A 25115-nucleotide genomic window follows, 5' to 3' on the forward strand; every position below is an offset into this window, starting at 1 on the left:
TTCCGCTTTTAATGAACCGAAAGAAAATCTAACAAAATGGTAGGCTCCATGAAAGGCCGAGTGTGGGTTTATTCGAAGCGCTCCACAACACAACCCTAAACAAGCGTAAGATAGCCCAGATTGCGTAGTAATTTCATTTTAGCAGGAAAACGTTCAGAATTAATTTGTAGGAATCGGATTTATTTATGCAATAATAGTTGCAACAGGCGCAGTATGAAATGCATACAACAAAGAAATAATGTAACACATACAACATACATGTAGGCGAAGAAGGGATTACACATTTGCATACAACAAACATAAAGAAGGTTGTTTAGAAACGCATACAATATAGAATAAGAAGAAAAATATTGACATTAAATTTAGTATTTTTTACATCAATAAATCATTACGTTTATGAGTTAAGTCAAGCGTAAAAATAGTTTGTTCACTTGTTGTTCTTTTTTTTATTTTGCTTTTACAAATAAAACACAATTGATTGTTTTTCAAACTATTTGTTTGGTTGAATAGGAAATAAAACCTTAATCCAAATCATTAAAATTGATAAAATAGCTACAAATATGAAAGAAAAATATGTGCTAAATAACTGCAAAGCCCTATATTTTGTTATTATTTGTAAACATTTACTAAAATGATTTTAGTATAAATGAGCTGGGTTTTCACTTGTTGAAGTGTTGATTTATTTTTGTCTCAATTATTAATGCAGTTAATACCATGGTGTTGTTAAAAAAAAATCAATGGTGCAGTGATAGCTCTAGTTATATATAAAATTGTTGTATACCATAACAACTGTATAATTGACTTTTTAATGAAATTTTCTACTCGAGTGCATAATAATGCCATTGTATTATTTAAGGAAACTTAAAATTCTTGTGTTGTTAGAAAATAAAGATTAAATTAAGATAGTTTTATTGTTTATGTTATGTCTAGTTATGGCATTTATTGACCATATTCAGATACTTTGAACATACCTAGTAAAACGACGGGGTAATGGGTTAGAACAAAGTAGTACACGTTATGTATGGTTGGATTAACGTTGGGTAGTGGTTGGAATATCGTCGCGTTATGGTTGGATTAACGTCGGGAAATGCAAGCATTGGACTGAAATCAACTTATTGATGTATATGTCGCATTTTTTGCAATATTTTTTTTATTTATATACTCCATATATATTTTGTCAATAAAATAACAATTTGCTAATATCTTGTGCTTCATGAACAACAAAATATTATGTTTTTGCACGACAATGTGCTAATTAAATGCAATTTAAGGCTCTTAAAATGCTGAAACCCCATGAGCTTCAGTGGGATTCGCCCCCTATAACCCCCACAAGGGCACTGGCCCCCTTAATCCCCCGCGAAAAAGTGGCGACAAGCTTAAAGAACCCAGAGGGAACCCTAAATATGGTTGGATTTACGTTGGAAAATGGTTGGATTATGGATGTACCCAAACGTTGATCCAACGTTGGGGTATGATATCTAAAGAACTTTCAAATCCAACCATAATCCAACGTTAATCCAATGACGGGGTACAACGTTAACACAACATCAAATGTTTAATGGGAGTATTTATTGCAAATTATAACAAACATTATCTTTAAATAAGCCGAATGACGTAAATACATAATGTATACACATCGGGAAAAAATACAATACATAGAAATTATATAGACTTCTAACGTTTAATATTCTCTCTCACTTGGGGGTGACATATGCTATCACCTCAGTAAGAGACATTTGTTGTTGCTTGTTTTTGGTCAATCAGTAATTTTCATTTACCGAATCATCTAAGTTAAATCAATAACTGCTGAATATTGTTACTGATTTACCAAAAACAAAAACGAGATATTTGAAAAGTACTGCTATCCCATTGTACGAAATAAGATACCGAAAGCTATTCGTTTTACTATGATGGTGTATGAAAAAAAACATTCAGAATATGTAGAGCCAAATTCTTTTGGCAATGATTCGGCAGGATATTACATCTGAACCTGATTTTTAGATGGAACGTCCTGATTTATTTCCAATACTTGAAAAACAAAATATCCAAATGGTATCATTTATGAGATTCTATATGCTGACAAAGCGTGTCCGGCATTAAAAGTTATTATTTTCATATAATAATATTTGCATTCACCTATTCCTTTGTGTAGATAAAACTTTAAAACTTCTACGCAGTAGGGCAAGCGAGCAAATGACCAAGAAGCGCTAGCGCGCTTCATGGAATTTGCTCGCGTGCCGTACTGCGTTCATAAGCATAAACGCAAGAAAAATGCGATCAATCCTCAATCCTTTATTGTTTCGTTAATCAGGCGCATCAATTAGTATCCGATCGAGGTGAACATGAATAAAATCAATAGTACACATGCTTATTAAATTTGAAAAGTATAATTTTTAAAGAAAAAAGCTATATTGTATTGACATTACAGACAATATTTGCTTCTGTAACGGTCCGCTATAGGCGGATATTCGTTCATAATGTAACTTTCCGTTATAGATGATAGTGCGTTATATAGTACGTTAATTGGTGTATTTTGTTCGTTATATGCAAATTGGTCTCTGTGTGGACGGAGAATACTTTCTTTCAGGTACTGGTATATAAAGACCAGTCGACCCCATTCAGGGTAGAGAATGTGTCTCTGAAGGTATACGTTGGCCTTGTTGGGCTTGCACGTTTAACTTCAATCGAAAACGTATGTGAATGGAAAATTTGTGTTTGCGCGAGTGTGTATTTTTATCAGTAATTGGTTATTATTGCTTTGTTTATTATGTAAATGCATTTTCCTGAAGGCTGCGTTGGAAATAAGACGTGTAGAAATATGGCATTTGCACTTCACTGCTTGTTAAAACTAAATTACTAGATTTTAAACCGGTATCTAAAACCAAATGGAGAGTATCTTATCACAATCGTAACAACTCGGCCATCTCCGGCAAGCTTCGAGATAGACGTATCTTGATACTAGCCGAGGAGTTCCGATTGTATCTTATCATTCTAATTCCGATTGCAATCGGAACTCCTCGGCTAGTATCAAGATATGGCCTCGGATATAATACGGGCCGTAAGAAAATAGTCCATCATGGCCGACCAAGAAGATGTTCAAATAACCAAGAGATATGTTAGTCCAAAGATAGAATGAGGATCGAACTTTTACCACTTATTTGTGTGTAAGTGTTATTTCTATACTTATTGTATTTAAATAAAATATAAAAATAGTTTTAAAAGAGCCCTAATGAGAAACTAATTGGAAATGTCATTAATTCTTAGTGGGTGGGGTAAAGTCTTCTTTTATTTGACAGATTCTAATATAGTAAATAACAATTTTGAAGCTCCAGTGATCAGTGGCAAAAATTAAGAAAACAAATACTCTATTTGATTTTTTTTAATAACAAATAAGTCTGAATCTGACTTTACTTAGATCGATAATAGGTTAGACTTTCTTTCTCAGTGTATTTATCTTATACATTTCTTATCATTAACTTTTTTTTTATAATTAAAATTTACATTCTTTTAACCAAGGATGTATGGTTTATATGTCCGTGAGTGTTGGTAGCGAACAACTTAATGTAATGGCACAATTGAATACCTCGGCCCTGTTCACTAATATGAATGTAGGACGAAGTGAACCACTTCCTAAGTGAACCAGGACTAAGTGAACCACTTGGTGAGACGAAGTGAACCATCTATATGTTATATAGGGAATATTCTCTTAATGACATATTATGTTTCAGAGTTTATTTTCCTGAGTATAAATGATTTAATAGATGATATGGATAAATTGTTAATCATATCAAAGTGTTTATTTATTAGAATTATGTATTTTGATATAACAATGTTTTGAAAAAAGGAAAAGAAAAATGAAAAACAAAATACCTTTTTATTTAATCCTTATAATGAATATATTATCAATACATCCTACTTTGTTGAATTTTATTCCATATACCGGTATGTTCAAAAATTCTCTATGTTTGTTATTTACACCTCAGTCACAAATAAGTGTGGGTGTTTCATGACATTTCGGCTGGATCCATCTGCATTTCGCTAGCATTTTAAAGATAATCTGAGCCTATGATATAATAATAACAAAATACTGAATTTTTAAACACCTTAGTAATAGCCAATAATGTTGAATGCATCAAGTAATAAATATCATAATGTTTATGCATCTCTTGTATTTATGTTACTATCATAAAATAGCTACTATACTAATTGTCATGAAGCTTAAAAGTCAATTTCTAACAGCTAAATAAACATCTTTAACACTGTAGCAAATGTGTGAAGTCTTGCATTCAAATGGCGATAATTACTAGTTATTATCACCTTTCAGGCAGTGTGCCACCACACAATAGCCACTATATAATACATATGTGGTTCACTTGGTCCTGAAATGGTACACTAAGGAACTGGTTCACTTGTGAAATGGTTCACTTCGTCCTGCACCCCACTAATATAGTTCTCTAAATAAATTAGATCTTCATTCTATTGGTTTAACAAAATGAGTTTGAACGCATAAACCAGCACACATTTCTTTCAAGACTAAATTCTTCGATATCCACCAGTGGTGGTGATGCAGAAACATTGAAAAATGCTGACATTTTTACTGTGCCAATGAAATGCAGACATTTAAATTTTAATCTTATTGTCATTTTCAGAGAAGAGTATGGTACCTGGGGTGCAGCTGGCTCTGATTCCCGGCTTGTTCTAATGAAAAAAGGCAGATGAGGTAATGGTTGTGCTATTTTCGAAATTCAGACAATAATTTAACAGTCAAGTATCCTATTGGTTTAAGCCCAAAAGTACCTGCATGTTTGTACAATTAACCAACAAGAATTGACAGTATTAAAATATCAACATTGTAGATGAATTTAAACATGATAACAATTTCATTTCATATTTTTTAATTAACCAGTAGTCCAGAGCTAAAAGCTGCTCTCACAGATTGACAGTTCTTCTTGGTCATTCTTCAAAAGCCCAAAGGAATAATTAAATTAAATTTACACAGATAATTAATTATATGGCTTAAAGCAATAGCAAAAAAATATTTTCAAACAATTGAAATCTGTTCTATTATGTGTGACCTTATATGACTAGTTGGAGGAATTTTTACCAAATTTTCAAACTTGTATATGAAAGACTGTGATCTGATATTATGTCAGCTGTCTAATATCACTGGTTTCCATACATTTGCACAATAATTGCCAATTGGCTCGTTTAAAGACAAAAATAAAAAAGGTGTCAGAACAGTAAAACTGTGAGGATGCAGCTTTAAATTGGTGTTGCACTTAATGTTTTGTGAATACTTTTCTTTTGTTGTACAGGCTTTTAAAATAATTGATCTGAAAATATAATTCCTATTATTGTTGTATTTTCTGTTTTCTATTTCAGGCACTGGAATCCGAATGTAATCAAAAATGCCATTGTATGAGGATTGACCTGCAATGCATGGCAATCATCTTAACACAACTGCAACGCCTTCCTTGGAAAAATGAGTGCAAGATGGAAACAAAGCGTTCAGTGGAACATCTTGTCATCTCAAATATTTGATGACTTACATACTGATGTGAAGTTGAAGATAAAAGTCATCTGTTGGTCCGTGATTATTAAATAAATCCGAACATATATTTTAAAAGGGTAAAATGGTAAAGGATTTATATACACTTTAAGTGTTTTTCCTATATTATGGAGGGAAGATAACTACAAAAACAGAAACAGATGGCATCGGCAGACCAAATAAAGGAGAACTATTTTGTTCAGTTCAATTTTTAAGACTTCAGAAAATCTGTTAATAGGGCACATCCTTGCAAATGCCATATTGTAAACTGGGCTCTTTAAAATGTGAAAGTGGTCTAGAGGATAAGCCCCAAATTCAAGGTTGTGAGTTCAAGACCTCCAAGATACTTTCTCTTGACCTCAGGAAAAGGATGTCCATACTTGTTTCTTCTTAGGCAACAGACTTAAGAGTGATTTTGTAAGCTTCCAGCTTGCATAGCAATCTGATAAGGCATAAAATAAGATACTAGCTGACTTGCAAACAGTTTTTCCATTTGTGTTGATTTATTTTTCAGTCTGTTGGAATGTTTATTAGAAGTGATGCGCATTGCTTACTGAAACCAATATTTATTTTCTTTATTAAGTTGAATTTAACGAACACATAACATGACTTGTGATTTTACAGATGCATGTTTATTTCGTTGATTGTATGAGTTTATTTTCTCAAATGAGGCCACTACTTTTATATAAATTGGTTTACAAAACCGGCGGGTCTAATTTTCCGAAAAGTACAAAAAAAATAAAAAAGGAATTTCACTTTTTTTTTCAAAATTATTTTTCTGACCGTATTGATTTGGTGCGAAACGAAAGAAAAACGAACATATAAGAGTACGAAAGCAGTAGATCTCGACTGGTTTGTTGTTCCGTAGCAGTATTCGCCGATTTATAGTGATAGCATGTGAGCCATCCAACTGGTATGGCAGCGCCGTTGGCAATGGCGGAATTGACGATAGCAGTCATTCTTTGTATGAAATAATTTATAAAAATATGCAGGAGATGTTAAAATAACAATAGTAAAAACATTGGCAAATTTAACAGCCGACACTAACAATAACTGTCACGTGATTGTTGTTTTCCCCCGCCAATTTAGGTCATGAAAATACTGTTGTTTATAGATAAAAAAATAAAAGTGTCAGCGGCTGCCATCGAATTAGTAGACACAAATATCTGTAAATTATGTGTTAGAAAAACATTTTAAAGCATTTTATGGTTAAATATGAAATAACAGTGCACTAATTGTGAGTGGTGAAATCGAAAGTAAAATTTCTAAGTTGACACCGGTGACCTAGTTTCACAATTTCGGTCGTTGGTGTTTATAGATTTTAAATCACAGACTGGTTTGGAAATACTTGTCATTGAGTCAATTTAAAGCTTGTGTTTAATCTATATTACATATTTATTCATGTTGGGGTTTAAAGTTGAGTAAAAACAATGAAAGAGTTGAACACATGTGTCAATGACATTACCGGGTGTTGTAACTGTGTAAAACATTTAGATAAAACAACACAGAAAACTTTTTGAATTAGTCCGTTTAATCTGTTATGAACTTGACATTTCACTATAAATGAGATTTGTTGTTGTAACCAAGGAATGCTTTTTGAAATGAAAAATAAACAAGCAAGTATAGATGCCCTGTGAACTCATGTATACACAAAATGGCAGAGTTTGGAGAAGTTGAAAATATCCGATACATAATTATGGATTTCACTATCAGTTTACTATCATTGTACATAAAGTTAAGTCACATGCTAGATTTATTATTTTGCTATGTGATTTTTATGTACTTATGTGGTAATTTGCTGCAAGATTTGAATTTGAAATGGATTTGGTGAACATCCCATGGTAAATATCCCGGTCCGAAAATAACCGGACTTAGCACGGACCGGGTTACACAAAACTAGGACCCCGCATGGTAAGGGTAATAAAAACTCAAATTAAGGTCTAGTTTGGTTTTGAGTTTTCCAGGAATTGTTTGAATATTAAAGCTCAAATGTCTTCTTAAAATGTTACTTCCTTATTTACAAAATTGGTAATTATTTCACTTTATTGACATTTTCCAATATTGAATTAAATGAAACAATGTTTAGAAAATGTAATGTATTGTTTTAATACAGTGCAATTTTTGTGTATTTTAATGCGTAAAATTGGCCTTCTCCTTTTTTTCAATTTAATATCGGTCAGTTTTTAAGTGTGCTGCATTTACTTTTGCTTTAGCAATAAAAATGCTGCATACCATTAAAGTTAAACAAATGTCTTGCTGAGTGATATTCAATGTATCTTTGAAAAAAGTGTAGTTTATACGTGTTAACATGTTTTATAGTCAATTTCATTGATGTGTCATATGCACAGTATGTAAGCTTTAAACTGCGTGTTTAATTAGAACTTTGAAACTTTGAGTGTATTAAAACATGCATTAATAGCAGTTTTAAGATTTAAAATGTCAAGTAAATGATATAATTTCTCAATGTTTATGTTTTTCTCTGATTTTTGCTCTTCAATAGTATGTCTTTTTTCCCTTTTTATTTTTTTTTGTTTTTTTTTCGACCACCCAGTGGACATTTTTTCTGAAAATTCTTGTAAACCAAAAAATATAAAAGGAGTGGCCTGATGAAATAAAAGTTATTCTGAATGACTGTCCTTTTTTGTTTCAAGAAAATGTGTTGAGGTTTTGGCATAGCATAGCATCATCATCATTGTTGTGTACAAATAAAACATTCAAAACAATGTATTAAAAACCAAACTGTCAAGCCAAGTACTCAAAGAGGCACAAGGATATTGCTAAAGAGACCGGTAATACAATACAATAAAATGTAAAGAAAGATCTATAATTCTGACACATGGTAATGCTTTAAATAGTCCTCTCATTGTGTGTTTATGGTTAAAGTGGAAACATACAGTATAATTTGTAATGAAGACTTAAATTTGTATGGCAACTTAAAGCCATATATGGGGATTAAGCGCCAGAAATATTGTGAAGTCTCCCAAAAGACTCAATGCACTTAAAAGGGCTTGGCACAGAAATGAAAGTAAAAATGGGATCAAAACCTAATTTATCATTAGTTTTACATTGGATTGCATACACATGGCTCTGTTATTACTTGACTAATATTAAAAATAAAATTAAGAGACATATTGATCCAAACTGTTATTATTCTTGTTTGCATTTTATGGAGTTGGACATAAAAGAGTCATTTGGTGAAGAGTGATCTAAAGGCTAATTATTCAAAATAGATTAAGTATTATTGAAAAGTCTGGTATACATTGCTTAAAAGCTTAGTAACCTGACTAAATATTTGTTCAAGGCTTTTATTTACAAAAAAATAAATCAGTTGAGTATCTTATCAGTTACTCTTTTGGTGTTGTTGTTTTTAATAAAAAAGATATTGAGACTAATAATTATAGATTTAGACAAGTATAATGTGTAAGGAAACTTCTAATGAGTGGGTTTTATCCACAGCCTAGGAGGTAAAGTGAAGCATGATCTGCCTTGAACAAATACAATTTTAAGACAAGATCTGTCAACTTAGTGCACCAGTCAATTGTACCCCCCCCCACCCAGGTCCGGGGGAATACTGGGGTTAACCAGGGAAAATGGGCCGTGTTTTTACCTATCAGGTGGCCCTGCAGTGCTGGTTGAATGCGGTGGTTTTATCTTCGCTTAAAATATAGAGGGGAATGGACCTTACCTAGAGTCCCTGGGGTGTGGGGGCATTTGGCAGGGATTTTGCCATTGGATCGTCCGCGCAGGGTGGGGATTTTAGCCGGGGTTGGCTGTACTGAAAGTCAAAGTCCCCACTATTTCCCAGACCTGGGGAGGCCGTGGTTACAATTGTCTGGTGCATATCCATATGAACGTTGTATTGGTACTCTAACAATTGAGCTTACTGCGTGGATAGTCACCGCCCCACCTCAACCCCACAGAACTGTTTACACACAAAAAATCTGCAGCCCAAACCCAATAATGCTGAAGTAAAGCCATGCATAGATTTCAGCTGGTAAAGCTGACTTGGTGCCAAGCTCACACCCATCCTACCACAATCCACAAAAGTCTGCACAATGCAATCAATGATTTTACAGAATAGTAATGTTGTTTTAATGGCAAGGCATGGTGTGAAAAATAACACGGCAAAGTATGACTTAAACCTTACATTTCATAGGGTATTCCTATAACTGTTGAGAAAATGTTGACATATAGTCCATGCATGCATTTAATCCGATGTAATTATTCATGCATGCCATGAACCGTATGATCATTTCAATGACTGTCAAGTACATTTAATGTGTGCTCACGATTTTTCTAGGGGAAATAGAGTGCTTCAATTATAAGAAAACATCTAAATATTCATAAAACGAACATTTTTTGAGGTTACAATAAATATTTTCTCTTAAACAAGCACATTTAATTAAACACAATCCATTTCCTTGTTGTTACAATGGGCCTTCTTTACGCGGATTGAAAACGGTGTTAATCGCCGGCAGCCGCATCGCACTTTCGTATATCCTTACTACTATTTACGAGGTCTATCTCGAAGCTTGCCGGAGATGGCCGAGTTGTTACGATTGATTCCGATTGCTCAAAGAAGTCAAGGCTACATATAACTAATTTAAAACATCCGGGCCATTGTGGCAATCACGGTAGTACTCGTTCAGCGTAATGCACTATTAAGTATTGTGTGCATTTTGGGATCCCAGATAGTGAATCATTTTCTGTCATCCATCTTGGAGTATAATTATTAAAAGAGGGTATATACTTCTATTTTAATAAACAGTGTAAAAGTAGTGTACACGTTAAAAAATAAAGCATATACTTCTACAAATCTAGTTATTTTTACGCATTCAAACGATTTTTCTGTCTTCATTGGATCATTTAATACACGTAAGTTTTGGGATCCCAGATGATAAATAACTTCTTGTCTATCATCTTGGCATAGAATGGCAGAAGAAATACAAAATAAAAAGCACAGAAACTGGTACAGAGGTGCAATTGCCACACTTATAACAAAGAAAGCGGTGGCTCCATTCACGGAGGATGTGATATCAGACTTCGTTGAACAACAAATTGTAGATATAAATAGGATAAACAATCGAGAGAGTGGATTCGTGTGTAGGTCGGGTCGTGTAAGATACAAAACCTGTTACCATGCCCAGCAAGAGGGTTCTGCAGTGTAAGCAAAGGCCAGTGCAAGTTTCATTCTACACCGGACTTGCTGCCGACGCCCTGTCCAAATGGTATTTGTGACAAGATCCGGGACGAAATCATACTTCGTCACAGATTTGCAGCGCCATCTTGGAAAAACACAAAAGCTGAAGAATGGTGTATCAATAGTTGGCAGGTTGCCAAGTGTTTCTTTCCACCTGATGGCTATATCGACGTTTCCAATCCCGGCGACACCGATTTTAATGGAGTTATCAACCTGATTATTAACTGCACACTGTTCGAGGATTACTTCAACGATAACCTGACGGTTGAAGGGAATATTTGTGAAAAGGTAGGTCTACATGTAAGATATGTTTATTTATGGCAGGTTGCCAAGTGTTTCCTTCCACCTGGTGGTTACATCGACATTTGCTATCCCGATGACACCGATTTTAATGGAATCATCAGACTGAATAGTAACTGTACGCCGTTCCTGAAACACTTCAACGATAAACTGTCTGATAAAGAAAATGTTTGTGAACAGGTATGTTACTTGTAAGACCTACATGCTGTTTCAAACGTTTTACCTATTTATAACAATAGGATAAGATCACACTTGAGTTTGTTTAATCCTTTAAACCCAGCAAAGGTTAACCATTTGTCCAGTAACTACAAAGAACCATACAGTGATAGCAACATTTGATATCCCTGGGTTGGGTTAGAAACCAGTGTTATATTATGTTTATTTTATCTCATCATTTAATCGACATTTGACATACATGTATGTTTTGTATGATAATATCTTTAACAATGGTTAACGGCAAACAATGCCGGTTTGGTTTACTTGTTTTCTAGTTCACAACAACCTATATAGTGCTAGAACAAAACATTATAATAATATTAAATACATAGTCAGATTTATATTTCAATATGACATACATGTAACTGGAAAGTCTTACGAAAGTATGATTATATTATTCATTCGTGCAAGGCTCGTGAAGTGGGAAGATCCATACGCCACTCGCCTTCCCTTCATGTCTGCAACAGTGAGCTGTCTGGATACTTTGACGCATTGGTCGCATTGCTTAGTGATGCAACGCTGCAGCAATCCAACCAAGCGACAAAACAGGCTTTAAGGAAGTTGAGGAAGGTTTGTCAACTTGCATAGCTTGAATTAAATCTTAGCATCTTAGCAAGCTATTACACATCCTATTTAAACAGTAAACTAGTGTCAAAATTTCAAAGAAATATTGACTGAAATAAAATTAGGAATGTGATAGTATTGTCTTTCATCACAGACATTATCCAACGGTCGATAAAACTAGAAGATTGTGTAAATACTCCTTTTATATATTACAAAACATAATCTTGTTATCGATTGATTTAGAAATTACTATTTATTTATTAAAATAAAATGGGGTAAAATTTGTATATGAACACGTATTATTTCTTGGCAATTATCAAGTGCCCTGCATTTTGACATATTTCATTGTGTAAAGTTATGTTGAATGTTGCAACTGAAATATTGTTCTGTTTTGTTCTGTTCTGTCACGGCGCTTAGCGTGGTTACATACTATTGGTCAATTAATATGATTGATAGTTGAAGGCCAGTCCTTACGTCACTTGTATCGAGGGAGAAATAGCGGAGGAATCATTGAAAAGTAGTTCCTCAGATGAGAGTCTGCCCAAATGTCTGTCTGACCGCCTGAAGCAGACCATTTCGAAGGAAGATATTTTCTGGGACACAAGTGATGGTTCAAGCAATGTTGACGACGGCATTGAAACGGACAGAGATTCAGTGGGAAACTATTCTTCATCTATATCATCAGGTGACCAATTTAAATGTTTCAGCATCAGAGATTTAGGAAAAATGTCAGCGTCGGAAACCACGGTATCTTCTTCCGTTACACGTCATACATAACGTGGGAAAATTGACTGACAAAATCTCGTTAATATGAATATGCATAAGAAAAGAGAGATAACTGTTCTTCATATCTGTAGAAAATATTCAAGAAGACAGTGAGGGCGAGAAATCCACAGCGGATCAACATTACGATAACTTGGTAAGTAACGCACATCGGAATGGAGAACTGGTTCTACACGGGACACGGATTTAACGTAGCTAAAAACTGATTTTAAGAATTTACAGCTGTCCTCACAATTGAGTTTAAATAATATTTAGAGTAAACAGTAACAGTGTGTGTATACCACGTGATAAAATGCGTCATAAACGGCAGGCAATATTTTGCTTCGAATGAAGACTTTAAATAAAGATAACTTTACTATTTATTCACCATTTTAAATGAAACATAGCTCAGTCTACGCCGCTTACGGAGCCCCGCCTTCGGACTTTTACCAAAGTTTGATTGAGAGCTTAGTTTCTTACTAGACTTCGGCAAACCTTTTTACAATACGACCGTCAGACCACTGTCTAAAAATTATTTTGAAAACAGAACTGACAAAGTGTTTCAAGAAACTATTAACCTTATCAAGCTTCACGTTTATCACGTGGTATACACACACTCAATAAATTTCAAAAGCGTGAAAAAAGGTAATTGTTTTAAATTTACACAAAGTGTTTTCAAATTCAGGAACCCGAAGTTATCAAAAGGCAAACATCAGAATCTGAACTTGAACAGCTTCGAGCAACGGAAGCGGATGAATCGGATGTGAGTGTTTTTAAAATGTTTATTTTGTACTTTCACTATGGTTTTGCTTTAAAATAGAACCAACATTATATTCATTTTGAATTTGTGACGAGTCTGTTTTTTTAAAATAATAGAAATTGACATCCCTGCAAACCGAGTCGCCCTGGTTTATTAAACTGCAAATATCTTGTTATAACTAACACCTATATGCTTATGTCAATTGGGCATTTAACGCTTTATTCAAATTTAGATATTAATTATTAAACATTATGAAAATGAGTGATTTTTTTTATCTATTGTATGCTTTTCTGATATTGTTTCATACTTACTTCAAATGATAGAAAACCGATATGAAACGATATAAATTTCGGTACCCATATATCAAATAACAACCATCACACTATAAAAAACAGAATATTGGAATAAAATGCGGTCATACAATATTAGCACATCTTATATAACTTTTCTCTTTTTCAGCTAGAACTTGAATATACGGAGGAGGCTCTGATGAAACGTGAAAATAAAGTAAGAAAATATACACATTCTTAACTATAAGGGTGTCCATAGTTTTGGAGACACCGCAAGCGGAAAAAAAAATAATCAGACTTAAAGAACTTTATAAATAACGTTGAAATTTGATAAATAATATTTTAGGACATCCCTGGAAAACGCTGGTTTATTTTATTTATTGTTATTAATTTATGTTCCTAGCATATTTTAGTACTGAAGGGATTTATATAAACCTTGGTATATATATAGTCCACTTTCTATATTAAATACAAAACTCTGTCTTCGGTATTTTGAGTCTTGCCCTTATTACTTTTATTTTTTGTCCTGAACATAACTCCATATATCTTTGAAGTGTTGAATTTAAATTAAATACATTCTTATATCTCAATGGGGAGGAATGGTTTTACAAAACATCTGTTCTATTTCTCTTTTTTCATTGCATACTTATTTTTGTACGCAAAATAACCACAAGTCTTTGATGTTAGTAGTTTAAACCCCACACATGTATATATTAGTTGGAGTGCATAGCACGACAACCATACATCTGTCATTTAGTTTTAACACAATAGTTGCCCTTAGTTATTATAGTTATTTTTGTCTGAGTTCAATATATTCTTATATTCTGCATATAATATAAATGGTTTCAAAATAACTTGACACAAGTTCTCTCAATAGTGAACTGAAGTGTTGATACTCATGCTTCCGTCCATATTTACAACTGGTAGTTTAAAGTCAACTTTTTACAAAATAGTTATTTTTTTCTAATTTGCGGATTCTTTTCCGAATTTGTACCATGTCGGGTAGCATACATCGTTTACCGTTGTAAACCTTTTTTGTCTGTCTGTATTTTTAACTGTACTTATGAGTGTTTTACTGACAATTAGAGATAAATAACTGTTGCTGTTTTGTACTTTCTTTTTAGATGAGAGGATCAGAATCGGGAATTTACACCATGCCATCAAACAACACTTCAACGTTAACCATTCGGCAAACACCACACGGACGAAGGCGACCTGATAGCATTTTATCTTCTTTATCTTCTGTGTATGGCTATTCAACTCACAAACGAGGTCAGCATTGCGCTGTTAATTTTTTTTTAAATAGAATTAAAGAAAAGAAGGCACACGAACAACAGGAATGTTTCTAAAAATCATATTGTATTTATAAATGAAACATCAACAAATGCATATTAAATTAATTTTGTCCTTGATTAATTTGATTTTTTTTAGTACATTTGGGGATTAAAACACACATATTAAATTTAACATAATATACACTTCCTTCCTAGTTAATGGCGATATATTTATTATTGTGACATACTACAATTTTCGCCCATATACTCTCTACGTTTATTAAAAACTTTAATTCAAAGAATATTATACACGCTCATTCTCCGATTACTGCACCCCCCCCCCCAAAAAAAAAAAAAAAAAAAGAAATAAATGAAAAGAAGAAAAAATAACAACAAAAAACAACAACAATATAACAACATCAACAACATTTTGTTTTAGGTTCTTGGGTGGAAGCTTCTATCTACGGCTTTTTGTCAGTCGTGCTGGCTTTTCTATTCTGGATTTTGATGGGAAACGTTACAGTACTTCTAGGACTCTGCATAAACGCCAAAGGTAAGCACAATATATTTCATTCAATTACAATTAGAATATGTTCTCAAAAACACTCAAACTATCAAAATGGCTCTAACTGAAGGATAGTTTTAACTTTGTTGTATACGATACACGAATGAATATTGAAGAGCAATTTGGAAAATATGCACTATACCTTGTTCTTCGACGCAGCATTTATTATGTATACGTGGCTTCGTCTGTGAATATGAAAATGAATGGCAACAGTTGGGGGCCATGCAAAATGTTTTCACACGTCAACAATTATTCCTCAAAAAGCATGACTTGTGAACTGTAACATATTCACTTTGTTAATGAGTCTTTTTAATTAATAACTACGAAGCCACAATTTGAACTGAAACAGATAAAAATAGTCCCCGTTATAAATGTGCGATTTGAATAAATTGCTACGTTGCTACAATTTTCACCAGGTAAAATGGCGCCAAAATATCGCTAATATTTTCATCTGTTCACAAATTGGTTTTGTTTTCATCATAACAGTCGAATAAGTTAAACGCAATAATGCATTACATTAAGACTATTTTGGGCATCAAACTATAATAGTGTGCCCGTTTAATATTCACGGATATTTGTAATAAATTTCCCTTTTCTAGATTACATTTTGTTTCCTGGGCAGCCGGTGATGTTTGTGATTCTGATGTGTCTTTGCACTCTTTTGAGCAGATTCAACTTGGCACTGCCGCTAATGATCATGTTTATATCAGCAGAAGGTATAGCTACTCATGTTTAGCAAACATTAGGTCAAGTGGTTTATTTTGGTCTTGTTCTTTAGGGCAAAATATAATTAACAAAATTATTTCGGCTTGGCTTCAAGATTTAGAATTAGAATAGTGCAGAGAATATTTCATGTTTAAATAATCAATTGATCTAAACACTATTTATCTAAAACATTCATCGATCTATGAATAGTGTAATTATTAAGTTATTAGTACTTTTTCATCATGTAGTAGATTCAATAAACAAAAAAAGTTTTATTCAAGTATAACACACACACCTACACTATTATTCCTCAAGTGACCTGCCAATGTTAAACTCTCATGGGTAATTTCGAATTGTTGTACTTCTAAAATGTTTAAGTAAATATTGCGCATTCAGACAATGTAAAACCGTTAAAAATGCCATAATGGTTGACATTGGTCCGATTGTTCAGAAATTGATTAACAACGTTATTGATCCAATCGTTGTTAACTTTCAAATCTGTGTTGCTCTAAAACATAAAAAAAGACCACACTTGTGATTAGCCGTATTTTTTACTAGGTTCGAACTTTATATGACTAACCTTTACATATACATTGCAGATTGCCCTGGCCTATTAGGTGTACGTTTGGTCCTCTTTGCATACACCATAACATCTGGTTTCGTTGGTCTTACTTCTGTTCGACGTCGTTGGGGATGCTCCTTCTATGCTTCCCAATTAACGAAAGAGACTGTGACATTCTACATTTCACAATCCATATCTCACCTGTTTTGCGTTTTAATGACATTTACTGGAATGGGATCAGCAAAATTTGAAGGTATATTTATGTAGCGACGAATTGCATATATGCTGAAGTCTGAACCGGTCTTGTGAATTTCATATTCTGGAGAAAGGTGACGAGTTGGGTTGTTTTGAATGTAACCTGACCTGGCAAGTTTTGTTCGCATCTGCAGAACTGTATTAAACTGGTTATTTTTTGGTTTGGTTAAAAATTCAAAATGTTTCTTGATTGGTCAATTTATTTAAAAAAATCATATCAGCCAATCAAATCACTTTAAATTGCAACCTAACCTAAAGAAAACATGTGTATCCAAGTGTTATACAAATGGCTGCAGTTATCTATCATATATGCTTTAAGTGTTCAGAGTACTTGATTGACCAAATGGTCACTTGATGTTTCCTTCTCATTCCAGATCCGATGGGTGATTTTGAAGTATTTCAGAATCCTTTGATCCTCAAGGTGGAAGAGGTTTGTTATCTCATGTTTTTTTTTCCATTCATAATTTGACTGTCTGGCTGTATGAATGCTTGGATGAAGCCCCAACATTTTTAGTGACTATTTCCTGCAAATGGACAGTTACATATTGATTCAATATGTTGATCACAGAGTCTAATAACTAGTGTTTCCTTGAAGTTACAGTCAGATACCCGCGAGGTGTTAACTACAGATACTTTGACTATTCAAAATTCAGGGCCTGGTGTCCCGAACACTCTTAGATGAGAATTTTTTTATATTTAACATCGGTTAGAAAACAACACTAATCGGATATGATAATTGAATAGGCCTGGTTAAGTCCTTTTTGGACAAACCTAAATATCAGAAGTAGACACGTGTGATCAGCAAACAATTAAGACTTCTTATGCATAATCATGGTATTTCTTTAAATGAAGGTGTTCCCAATGACTACTGGATCTATAATAAACGGAGTCCGCTCATTTGATATTTATTTCAAAGCATAAACATCATAAAAATGCATGTATTTAACGTTAAGTTCCATATGTTTTAGTGTCAGAATGATGTAAACTCTTCTGCCCACAATGTGACGGACGAGATATCGAACACGATAGAATCAAACAAAACTGAAAAATGTATGTTTGCCAGCTTCCTGTTTGTATGCTTAAAATATACAATTATAATAATAATTAATAAATATTAATTAATAGATAAATAAGCTAGATTGAAAGAGTAAACAAGATGGTTAACAAAGTAAGGGCGCTTTGTTAAAGCACTTTTTATACTCCCAAAAGCGGAGTTTAGTTATGTTTTTGTGACAAGGCAAAGTAGTCAAAAGTAATTATACTCTCAGATTTTCAAGTGGACTGAGATAATAATATATATGGTTTGATAACCTATTTAAAGTGCAAACCTGTCACTTTAAACACGACTATTTAGCATATGAAACTTGTCTTTCAGGTGTGCAGCTTGGCAGCCATGACATCCAACCAATCACGACAGTTATTCTCACATCTGTCCTTTTGATAGCTCTCTGTTGTGTATATGAACTACTGAGACGCTTACTTAGCAGAATCCGTTTCCAAAATATTCTGAAAATATGTCTCACAAGGCTACACCATACACCTGATGAAAATACAAACTTGAGAAGGCGTTCTTTTCAACTGAAGTTTTGGGCGATAGTTAGCGGAATGGTCATGGGTGCACTAACATTGGACCATGTAGCTATTTATGGCTGGTGCTGTTTTAATACATACTCCAAAGTGAAGTGTTTTACAAAGTACATTTTGTTAGGGTCTTTTCTTATATGTTCTTTATTGGCTTCATTGTGTTCACTACTGTTTACAAATCTTAACATGATATACATATGCCTTATAAGTGCAATAATTAGTATAGTTTCATTTATTTTAACAATTGTATGTATGTTAGTAAACGAAAAGGAAAGCATGTGGATATTTAGACCATTACACAGTTTACTACACTATTTAATACGACATCTTACTCGGAACGTAATATACATTCATATCATTTTGCATTGTTTCATTTTACCTGTTGTTCTTTTAGGTATGTTTGTAGTAAACAATATTGGCGAACAATTGTGTTTGACAATTGTGCTGCTTTCTCATTTTATTAGTTTATTGTCGTTAGCTGCTTTAAATCACTGTTTGGAAAAGATCAGGTGTAAAACATTTGATAATGAGACTTTTCAATTGAACTTCATGTAGATATTTGTAAACTTCATGTGGATTATTCTAAGCTACTCTATTATATTTTGTTTGGATAGTGAATAAGCCTTATATAAAGAAGAATTTGATTCTAACAATTTGAAGGAAGGTGATGATGTCCTAGATGGAAGAAGAGATAATATTAGTTAAAGGTGTAGAATGTGTACGGATATTTAGAGCTTAATGCAGTTTATTGATTTTATTGGATGGTGTGATTGATGTTTGTGTGTCTATACTAAAAAATATTTCGGTGTGCAAGCAATTTGACAGAGTTTTGTCATTGTGCAGGCGATTGAACGAAGTCCTATCAGTGTGCAGGCATTGTATCAAGTGCTGTCAGTGTGCAGTAAATTATCAAGTACTGTCAGTGTGCAGGCAACTGAACAAAGTCCTGTCAGTGTGCAGGTATGAGAATCAAATTCTGTCAATGTGCAGTCATTCATCAAGTCCTGTCAGTGTGCAGGCAACTGAACAAAGTCCTGTTAGTGTACAGTCAATCACCAAGTCCTGTCAGTGTGAAGGAAACTGTGACAAGTTATGTCAATATGCAGGCAAGTATGACAAGTCCTGTCAGTTATTATCCAGGCAACATGTTTGACCAGTATGTTTTTTCAATATTCTTTGAGAACAAATATCAAGCTCTATTGATTAAAAAGGTTAAATTATTTTGCTCAGGTGAGAGATTTAGAGCCATTATGGCCCTCTTTATTATGTTTTATTTTCAATGTGCAGTGTCTATTAATTATTTAACCAAATGTATATTTATGCTAAAATACAATTTGAAGTATATATCGATTATAAAACCAATTGGAAATCTATGCATGGAAAATAATTTGCAGTTTTTGTTGATTATAAAATCAAATGGAAAATGCCTGCTTGAAAATAATATAAAGTATACTTTTTCAATACCATTAGGTAATTAACCTATTTGCTTAAATACTTTGTGCAATATATATATTTATTCTCAAGTGCAATAGAAAATGTATTGTTAAATACATTGTGCAATATCTGATGATTCTAAAACTCAATGTAAATAATATTTCAATACAGTGTACAATGTTAAGTATATATTTTTTGTTATACCCAATGGGTAGTTAATGCTTATTGTTATACCCAATGGGTTGTTTATGGTTAAAAACAATGTGACGTTTACCTCGAATATAAAATCAAATGAAATAGTATGCTTACTTACAATTAGCAGTATCTATTGAAACAATAACCCAATACGAAGTTTATGCTGAAATGCACTGTGCAGTTGATATTGATTTTAAACCCAATTAGAAATTAAGACATAAATACAATGTGCAGCATTTACTGATTCTAAAACGCAATGTTGTTTTTTTTTTTGCTAAATTCATGCTAGTAAAATGCAGTTTGCAGTATATATTGACTCTAAAATCCATTGGGAAAAGTATGTTTTTGTACCATTTATTATATCAGTTCAGGATTTTAATGGTTATATTCCACCACGTATGATCTGATTGCAGAATCGACATATTAAATGCTTCGTACAACATACGTCTTACATGTGGAAATACTTCATAATGATGTAGCTTACTTAACAAGCATCTATTCAAAGTCACTGACAACCTGATTTATAAGTAAGTTTGTTCAATATTTTTATTAATACTTCTGTTAATGTTCGAACAATACCTCTTATGATATTAAGGAGTGCTTACTATGAAAAGTATTATAGCAAACGGATTAGTTATCATTCATGTTGATATTATGTTGTTTTTATTAATATTTTGAGTTGAATATAATTGCTCCACAATTTATTAAGTTATGTTTATCACATACAAAAATAAAATAAATTTAAATTTTATAGATTTCATGATATAGAGAAGCAATTGTTATCGGCGTTTACAAAGGATCTTTAAAATATTGAAGGAACATTTATATTGATTGATTAGGAAATTGTTGCTAAGTTTTCAGTATTTTGAACATTTCTTCAGACTGAATGGAATTTAATTAGCACATTTATCACAAGTAATCTCTGTGTCATGCGTATACCAGAATAAAAGCTATAATCAATGTCAAATGTTGGTCTGTATTACACATTGATTTTCCATCTTAAATAATTCATCGGAAGCATAAGACTTCTAACACCATTTGAATTTATTAATAAAAATGATCGCAGGTATTCCTTCGGATGTTTTACTTGGTTTAATTGTATTTTATCGAGATGAAATTTTACAAACCTAATTAAACGATCACATGATCAACAACCACTATAATGTTATTTTAATACTGACAAAATATATAGTTCTATGAAAATACCTCAGTCATGTTAGGCATTTCTGCAACACATTTCCTTTGCCAATACACATTCAAACACAACCATAACAATACTATGTTAAATCGTCAGCAAGTCAAGTAAACACATTTTTGAGTACTCTCTTAAAAGTATGAGTTAAGTTCATTTGTTTCGAGTAATTGACAAACCAGGATGGAAATTGAAAAATGTCATTTATTCACATTAAATGACGTATATCGTTACAAACGAACAATATACATGACCGAAACAAAGTTGGAGGTAAATAAAACGCCATTAGAAACCCCCATAAAAAAGCGTATGAAAATACTGCATAAATCAGGTAAGCATAAGTTATCTGTCAAATTATTGCGTTGTGGGCAAGATGAGACGGTTAAATAATACTATCAAAATTGTAAACTCGGTACTCATAATTTACTACGTAACGAGTTATATCCCCTGAAAGTATCATAAATATATTTATTTCTTAGGCAATAAATTAAATTTGATATAAACAAACGAAGAATAGTATACCACAGTTTAAAAACAACTAGCTGCTGCTTTTCAGTTATGCACGAGATTTGTTATAATATGTGTTAAATTTTTGGCTGTTTTGTAAATCGTACACACTTCAACGTCTATCGTTTAAACAATTACAAGGAAATTTGTAACGATCAAAAACGTATTTGCTAGAATAATATCTTTGCAAAATAAATATCGAAATATTGACTTCAGGGAATTATTAATTCATCACACAGATTGTAGCCCTAATGATCCAATATAGAGGATACTTACTTTTCCAACACTTATTCCGAGTGTTTATGTTTGACATGTGTTTGATTGTTTATATATGACAACAAGGTTTGCATTGATTGTTATTTAGTAGCTTTATTAAATGTAATTTATTTAAAAATAAACTAATAAAAAAGTGGATTTTCGTTACTACAAGAGTAAGAGGGATGTAATGCGAAGTTAAAAATTCACAAAATATAATTTATCAACACTAGGTCAATTTTACATTAGAACTTGAAATAATTCCTATTATATTAAATTAATAAGATAAAAAAGATAATAGAATTAAAATTTAAGGGAATTAAAACAAAATTAAGTTTATTTCAAACAAGTTAATTTAATCAGATTTAATTTAAAATAAAATTAAAAACAAAAATCAGATTAAATTGAGTCAATGAAATCAGATCAGTAGGGAAGAATATGGTAAATAGTTAAGCTTGCAATAAATAAAATTAAAGAATATCCAAATGTTGATGAAAATTACTTCATGTAAACCATTTGCAAAGAACGGGTGAACGAGCAGATACTTACTCTAAGATTTTAGTATCAATGTAAATTCAAAAGATGTCTTTGGATTATTACTCATCCGTGCCAGATCTTAGAATGTAACATTGTTTTCTGTTCCCTAAGTTATTTATAAATAATGTATTCATAAAACACAACGTATTCAAATATTCACGATAACTTAATTAGGATTGAAGCTTGGCACTGGAAATATTGTAAAATAAATGCTTATTTAAGTATTTAGTCAGATAACCTTTATCAACCATCTTACCATTTTTAGCAAGGTCATAATACTCACCTACTTCAGACTACTAATATAATATTGTCAGCACGGCTCTCGACTGCTGGTCGGAGTATACATTTAACATTTTACGGCACGCAAAACCAATATTTGTTTTATAAATTGTTTCAAGACTTTATTTTTAAAACATGAAGATTTTATTGAATTATATTCATGTGAATTGTTTTATCAACATGTTTAATATTTTATTGGATAAATATGGCACTATTGATTTACAATCAATTGTGTTTGTGTTTGTGTTTGCGTTTAATGAAAAAGTTTTATGGTTAATCTTGCAATCTTGTCTTTCGGCCAACGGTTATGCATTGTTTTATTATCCCGATACCTCTTAAACGACGAAAACCTATATTTATATCTGAGAAAACCAACCATAGCAAATAATCGGACAAGCGTGGTACTTAAACATCCCGATATATGTTTACTTACATTTTGAACAAAAAATATCAATTCACATTTCAAAAAATGTAATTTTGCGCGAATAATTATGCAAACTTATTGTTTTAGAAGAAAAATGATTTTTGTCCGTCCGCTAAATTGCAGTCGTTGGTCGTCTAGCCTTAACTGGCAGACACATACTCAAGTGGACGCCTTCTGTGAAATGGAAACTGAAAGGAATGTTTATTTTGTTTACAAATCCTTTTGCACACTGATATTCTAAACAAGTCTTTATACTAATTGCCAACTTTATCGTCATGAAATTGATCTATTGCTAAGACGCATTTTGAAAATTAAACCTTTGCGTTGCTAGTCAGTATTTAATATGATGGAGATTATGTTTTCCAGGTGTATTACCATATATTCAATTGTAGAGTGGCATTGTACAGGAACTTGAGCAGAAACGAAGATGGATTTCGAGCGCTCCATAGAGAGTTATGGAAAAGTAATGGTATTTGATGTACTTGGAAAATTCAAACTGCTGATTTTACACGGGTTATAAACATAGGTTATTTTAAAAAATTTGACTACTGGACTTGTCCCTGAAGTTTCCATTGTATTTTTGTACATTCTGTTCCATTTCATTTACCTATATTTATTTCGTTGACTGATTATAAGTTAATACTTAATAGATTGAATCAATACAATTATTAGACGAGGCATAAAGGCTGAGCCTGTAGGGTTATAAGTTTATGTAATTTTCAAAGGAAATGCGTCTATATATTAATTATAGCTATATAAGATTAAAAAACATGGTTCTTAATGAAAACAACTCTCATTTAACTTTGGTTATATTTTGTGGTCAAGAACCATGTTGTTGCGGGTAAAATATTTTAAAAAGGCATATAACATAAAAAAGCCTTACGGTTAAATCGAGAAATTTAAATGAACTTAAATATTTGAAATATGCCCTGTTTCAATTATATTTTGGCTGGTCTCGCCTCATACTAGTTTGTTCTTCTGCTTGATATATTTCCCCTGGTTCAAAATGGTACACACAATGAAATGTTAGATATCTCAACCCTTGGTCTAAAACGGCCCAACTCAGTGACGTTCTATATTTTTCCCGCGGGGTCTTAATGGGCGCAACTGTGGGATGTTTGATGTTAACTCCCTGGGTCAACATGGATTGATTACTGTATTCAAACCTTGGTTATATGGCACAATTGGGAATGTTGGATCTCGTTATCAATTGTTCTAAATAGGCCACACTATATGATGTCTTAATCTCTGTGTCAAAATACGATATGAAGTATGATATTCAACATTTACCCAAGGGTCTAAATAGGGTCCGCTTTAGCATGTTCTATGGGTTTATTCCTGGGTCTTAATTGATCCCAATCTTCGATGTTTGATATTATCACTGGATGTAATTGGCCCCCATGTGAGATGTTTGTTATCTTTAAACCTGTGTCTAAATAAGCCCTCTCTTCGATGTTTGATATATGAACGTCCTGTTCTACTATGGGCTTATTCTGGTATGTCAAATTTCCTTACCTCTTGATATAAATGGACCAAACTCTAGTAAGTTTGATATTTTAACTCTAGGTATGAATGGTTTCCATTCAATGGTTTTTGAAACGTTTATGGTATGTTTATATTATATCTTTTATATTAATCTTTAGGTTTATATGGATCACACTCCCTGAGGTTTGATAGTTTACCCCTTGGTCTAAATCTTCAACAATT

At 32.7% G+C, this 25115-nt stretch overlaps 1 protein-coding gene across 1 annotated transcript; it reads left to right on the forward strand.

Moving 5' to 3' along the window:
* Positions 1 to 10479: 10479 nt before the first annotated feature.
* Positions 10480 to 21174, forward strand: LOC128221672 (uncharacterized). The gene is made up of 14 exons (XM_052930272.1): positions 10480 to 10712; positions 10820 to 11036; positions 11676 to 11834; positions 12285 to 12513; positions 12686 to 12747; positions 13276 to 13353; positions 13810 to 13857; positions 14765 to 14912; positions 15354 to 15467; positions 16079 to 16195; positions 16784 to 16999; positions 17376 to 17431; positions 17970 to 18051; positions 18377 to 21174. The coding sequence occupies exons 1-14, from the start codon at positions 10480 to 10482 to the stop codon at positions 19138 to 19140; spliced, it is 2523 nt and encodes an 840-aa protein (XP_052786232.1). The 3' UTR covers positions 19141 to 21174.
* Positions 21175 to 25115: the final 3941 nt, after the last annotated feature.

Source organism: Mya arenaria, chromosome 16 (assembly GCF_026914265.1).
Source record: "Mya arenaria isolate MELC-2E11 chromosome 16, ASM2691426v1".
In the NCBI taxonomy this organism is placed as follows: domain Eukaryota; kingdom Metazoa; phylum Mollusca; class Bivalvia; order Myida; family Myidae; genus Mya; species Mya arenaria.

Coding starts and splice junctions, on each gene's coding strand:
- LOC128221672 (XM_052930272.1), top strand. CDS start 10,480: ATGGCAGAAGAAATACAAAATAAAAAGCACAGAAACTGGTACAGAGGT. Junction 12,748..13,275: donor ATCAACATTACGATAACTTG/GTAAGTAACGCA, acceptor TTTCAAATTCAG/GAACCCGAAGTTATCAAAAG. Junction 16,196..16,783: donor CATGTTTATATCAGCAGAAG/GTATAGCTACTC, acceptor TATACATTGCAG/ATTGCCCTGGCCTATTAGGT.